Source organism: Colobus angolensis, unplaced genomic scaffold (assembly GCF_000951035.1).
Source record: "Colobus angolensis palliatus isolate OR3802 unplaced genomic scaffold, Cang.pa_1.0 Scaffold77, whole genome shotgun sequence".
In the NCBI taxonomy this organism is placed as follows: Eukaryota; Metazoa; Chordata; class Mammalia; order Primates; family Cercopithecidae; genus Colobus; species Colobus angolensis.
This window is the reverse complement of record NW_012121487.1, coordinates 2,315,004-2,320,588: the sequence shown is the minus strand read 5'-3', so window position 1 is coordinate 2,320,588 and position 5,585 is coordinate 2,315,004. Positions and strand designations below refer to the sequence as shown.

The following is a 5,585-nucleotide window of genomic DNA, read 5'->3' as shown; positions in this document are numbered from 1 at the left end:
CGCCAGGATGGTCTCGATCTCCTGACCTCGTGATCCGCCCGCCTCGGCCTCCCAAAGTGCTGGGATTACAGGTGTGAGCCACCGCGCCCGGCCCATTCCTTGTTTTAATCATGCTTAAGGCCAGGCATATGTTAGCTTATGCCTGTAATCAAGCATTTTGGAAGGCCACGGTGGGCAGATCACTTGAGTCCAGGAGTTTGTGACCAGCCTGGGCAAAATGGAAAAACCCCATCTTTACCAAAAATACAAAACATTAGCTGTGCATGGTGGCATGTGCCTATAGTCCCAGCTGTTCTGGAGGCTGAGGTGAGAAAATCACCTGAGCCCAGGAGGTTGAGGCTGCAGTGAGCCAAGATCATGCCACTGCACTGCCGCCTGGGCAACCAGAATGAGACCCTGTATCCAAAAAACAAACCAAAAAATTATGCTTAACAGCCTAGATGAGATTTCAAACCATACATCAAAACTAAACAGCTCCCATTAAAAGAGCCAGGTGCACTGGCTTACAGAATGCTGTAATCCCTAGCATTTTGGGAGGCTGATGAGGAAGGATCCCTTGACCCCCAGGAATTCGAGACCAGCAAAAGCAACATAGCAAGACCTCATCTCTACAAATAATTTTTATTTTTTTTAAGTAGCCAGATGTGGTGTTTCCACAGCTACCCAGCCTGTGTTCCCAGCTACCCAGTAAGCTGAGGTGGGAGAATTGCTTGAGCCCAGGTGGTCAAGGCTGCAGCGAGCCATTATTGTGCCACTGTACTTCAACCTGGGTGACAGAGTGAGACCGTCTCCAAAAAAAAAGTAAAGAAAGCAATGACAAGATGTGTGTGCCTTTTGTCTTCTATGTTCAGTTTGTTTGTTTGTTTGTTTTGAGATGGAGCCTCACTCTGTTGCCCAGGCTGGAGTACAGTGGCATGATCTCAGCTCACTGCAGTGTCCACCATACAAGTTCAAGAGATTCTCCTGTCTCAGCCTCCCAAGTAGCTGGGACTATAGGCACACACCACCATGCCCGGCTAATTTTTGTATTTTTAGTAGAGACGAGGTTTTGCCACGTTGGCCAGGCTGCTCTCGAACTCCTGACCTCACGTGATCCTCCTGCCTCTGCCCCCCAAAGTGTTGGGATTACAGGCATGAGCCACCGCACCCAGCTAGAATTTTTAACTTGTTAATTCACTAACTATTATGAGTTCAGCTAGTCATATAGCCTGGAAATGTCATTTCAATTAACGTAATATAAAATTCCTGTAATACAACAGCAGCAAATATACCTAATGTCACTGAACTGTACTCTTAAAAATGGTTAAGGCCGGGTGTGATAGTTCATGCCTGTAATCCCACCTACTCAGGAGGCCAAGGCAGGATGGATCCCTTGAGCCAAGGAGTTCGAGGCTACAGTAGGCTGTGATCAGGCCACTGTACCCCAGTCTGGGTGACAGAGGGAGACTTCCCCCTCTTTAATTAAAACAAAAGGCTGGGCGCAATGGCTTGTGCCTGTAATCCCAGAACTTTGAGAAGCTGAGGTGGGTGGATCACTTGAGGCCAGGAGTTCGAGACCAGCCTGGCCAACATGACAAAACCTTGTCTCTACTAAAAATACAAAAATTAGCTGGGCGTAGTGGTGCATGCCTGTAATCCCAACTACTTGGGAGGCTGAGGCAGGAGAATCCCTTGAATCCAGGAGGCAGAGGTTGCAGTGAACGAGATTGCGCCACTGCACTCCAGCCTGGGTGACAGAGCGAGACTTTGCCTCAAAAAAAATAAAAATAAATTTTAAAAAACAAAACAAAACTGGCTAGGTGCAGCTCATGCCAGTAATCCCAGCACTTTGGGAAGCTGAGGTGGGTGGATCATTTGAGGTCAGGAGTTCGAGACCAGCCTGGCCAACATGGTGAAACCCCCATCTCTACTAAAAATACAAAAATTACCCGGGCGTGGTGGTATGCGCCTATAATCCCAGATACCTGGGAGCCTAAAGCAGTAGAATTGCTTGAACCCGGAAGACAGAGATTGCAGTGGGCCGAAATCATGCCACTACATTCCAGCCTGGGCAATGGAGTGAGACTCCATCTCAAAAATAATAAATAAAATAAGAGTAATTAGGGGCCAGGTGCAGTGGTTCACAAGCCTGTAATCCCAGCACTTTGGGAGGCTGAGGCGGGCAGATCACCTGAGGTCAGGAGTTTGAGACCAGCCTGGCCAACATGGTAAAATCCTGCCTACTGAAAATGCAAAAAATAGCTGGGCGCAGTGACACACATGTATAATCCCAGCTACTCGGGAGGCTGAGGCAGGAGAATCCCTTGAACCTGAAAAGTAAAGTTTGCAGTGAGCCGAGATCGTGCTAGTACACTCCAGCCTGGGCAACAGAGGCTGATTCCAAATCAAAAAAAAAAAAGAAATAGGCCAGGCGCGGTGGCTCAAGCCTGTAATCCCAGCACTTTGGGAGGCCGAGATGGGCGGATCACGAGGTCAGGAGATCGAGACCATCCTGGCTAACATGGTGAAACCCCATCTCTACTAAAAATACAAAAAAAAAAAAAAAAAAAGAAATAGGCCAGGCATGGCGGTGGGCGCCTGTAGTCCCAGCTACTGGGGAGGCTGAGGCAGGAGAATGGTGTGAACCCGGGAGGCGGAGCTTGCAGTGAGCTGAGATCCGGCCACTGCACTCCAGCCTGGGGGACAGAGCGAGACTCCGTCTCAAAAAAGGAAAAAAAAATAAAAAATAAAAAAAAATAAAAGTAAATTAGGTATTTTACCACAATTTTTTTAAAATCAGTAAATGGGCATGAGTGCTTCAAAATAAAAGTGCAGTGAAATCATCATCAAATTACTGATTCTTCTTTGGATCACAGTTATTTATTTATTTATTTATTTATTTATTTATTTAAAGACGGAATCTCACTCTGTCACCCAGGCTGGAGTGCAGTGGTGCGATCTCTGCTCACTGCAACCTCTACCTCCCAGGTTCAAGGGACTCTCCTGCCTCAGCCTCCCAAGTAGCTGGAATTACAGGCACACACCCAGCTAGTTTTTGTATTTTTAGTAGAGACAGGGTTTCACCATGTTGGCCAGGCTAGTCTTGAACTCCTGACCTCAGGTAATCCACCCACCTCAGTCTCCCAAAGTGCTGGGATTACAGGAATGAGCCACGGTGCCTGGCCTTATTCTTTGAACAGATAAATATGACAACGTTTACCCAGGATGCTGAGTGGACAGTTAGCTTAATCATTTACAATAAGCATTCAGGATTTGCAACCTGACTTGGAAATTCTGAATATTATTAATTTTTGACATTTATTATTTTAATCTTAGTGATTTGGGTACTTTTATTAAATAAAAATTGATTTCATGTATTCATTTTTAAATGTTTGTAAACTTTAAAAATGGATGCATCAAGGTATTCTCATGTAAATTGATGTATAGTTATTCCTTTTTTTTCTAGAATGATCTTTGCTGAGTGTTCCCCCAACACTTGCCCATGTGGTGAGCAATGCTGTAACCAGAGGATACAGAGGCATGAATGGGTGCAATGTCTAGAACGATTTCGAGCTGAGGAAAAAGGTTGGGGAATCAGAACCAAAGAGCCCCTAAAAGCTGGGCAGTTCATCATTGAATACCTAGGGGAGGTTGTCAGCGAACAGGAATTCAGGTACAGTGGTAAATTATGGTATTCTAATAAAATGCAAAGGTATAAGATTAGAATGGAGAATGGAAGATTCAAAATTTACTTTCAGCTACTCTTTAATTGCCTTTCAATCATTTATCTTCTCTTTAGGAACAGGATGATTGAGCAGTATCATAATCACAGTGACCACTACTGCCTGAACCTGGATAGTGGGATGGTGATTGACAGTTACCGCATGGGAAATGAGGCCCGATTCATCAACCACAGCTGTGACCCAAATTGTGAAATGCAGAAATGGTAAGGAAGCAGGAAAAGGTGAAGCCAAGAATCCAACAGAATAGGCATTGAGTGCAGCAAGGGACTGATCTTTCCACAGTGTCAGTCAGCTTACACAAAGCAGCTCAGGCTATTCCCCATTACCCCAGATCCCATGGGCAGAGTAAGCTTCGTTTCACCCTAACTTCTCCCAGACAGATATTTTTGTTTTGATTTGTGTTTTGTTTTTAGGTTTGTTTGTTTTGCTTGTTTGGTGTTTTTGTTTGTTGTTTGTCATGCAATTAGTTTCAGGATTTATGTCCTAGAAAAATGTAATAATGATAATAATGATAGCCAGGGTGGTAGTACGCGCCTATAGTCTCAGCTATTTGAGAGGCTGAGGTGAGAGGAGCACTTGAGCCCAGGAGTTTGAGGCCAGTCTGGACAAAACAGCAAGAAAAAATCAGAAACAAAAAATAATAATAGGTCAGGTGCGTTGGCTCATGCCTGTAATCCCAGCACTTTGGGAGGCCAGGGTGGGCGGATCACGGGGTCAAGAGTTTGAGACCAGCCTGACCAACATGGTGAAACCCATCTCTACTAAAAATACAAAACTTAGCTAGGCATGGTAGCATGCGCCTATAATCCCAGCTACTTGGGAGGCTGAGGCAGGAGAACTGCTTGAATTTGGAAAGCTGAGGTTACAGTGAGCTGAGATCACACCAGTGTATTCCAACCTGGGTGACAGAGCAAGACTCCATCTCGAAAAAATAATAATATTAATAATACCTAATATTTGTTGAGTTCTTATGTGCTAGGCACTGTGTTACATGGATCATCTCATATCAGTTCATTCAGCCACTCTACTGCATGCTTATTACATACTTGGGGCATTTCTCACAAAGAGAAATAAAAATAAGTGAATCTGGAGGTCCCTTCTCCTCAAACAGATTAGCATCTAATTGAGAAGCAAAAAAATCACACCTAAAAAATAATTTTAAAAAGATTATATTGGCCGGGCGTGGTGGCTCAAGCCTGTAATCCCAGCACTTTGGGAGGCCGAGACGGGCGGATCACGAGGTCAGGAGATCAAGACCATCCTGGCTAACACGGTGAAACCCCGTCTCTACTAAAAAATACAAAAAACTAGCCGGGCGAGGTGGCGGGCACCTGTAGTCCCAGCTACTCGGGAGGCTGAGGCAGGAGAATGGCGTAAACCCAGGAGGTGGGGCTTGCAGTGAGCTGAGATCCGGCCACTGCACTCCAGCCTGGGCCACAGAGCGAGACTCCGTCTCAAAAAAAAAAAAAAAAAAAAAAAAGATTATATGAAGATACTGTGAACAACTTTGGAGTTTTTTGTTAAGTTTTTAAAAATGATAATTCATATACAGAGAAATACATAGATCTTAAGTGTACATTTGCATTAATTTTTTCAAATGTATACACCTCTTATAACCCACATCCCTATGAAAATGTGACACACTTTATCATTTCAGAAAGTTACCTTTTAAGTCGATCTCCCAATCCCCCAAGGCAAGCACTGATCTGATTTCCATTGCCACAAATGAGTTTTACCTATTCCAGAACTTCATGTGAATGTATTATTTTGTGTGTGGCCTCTTTCATGTTAAAAACATGTTTTTGCAGTTCATCCATGTTGAATGCATTAGTGGTTTATTGCTTTTTTTTTTTTTTTTTTTTT

At 44.2% G+C, this 5,585-nt stretch overlaps 1 protein-coding gene across 2 annotated transcripts in view; it reads left to right on the top strand.

Moving 5' to 3' along the window:
* Positions 1–5,585, top strand: part of ASH1L (ash1 (absent, small, or homeotic)-like (Drosophila)) — a 251,011-nt gene that overhangs the window by 210,648 nt on the left and 34,778 nt on the right. For both annotated transcript variants that reach the window (XM_011928346.1, XM_011928345.1), the window contains exons 11-12: positions 3,446–3,652; positions 3,779–3,925. In XM_011928346.1, the coding sequence (XP_011783736.1) occupies positions 3,446–3,652; positions 3,779–3,925 (354 nt within the window). The remainder of the gene's footprint in view (positions 1–3,445; positions 3,653–3,778; positions 3,926–5,585) is intronic.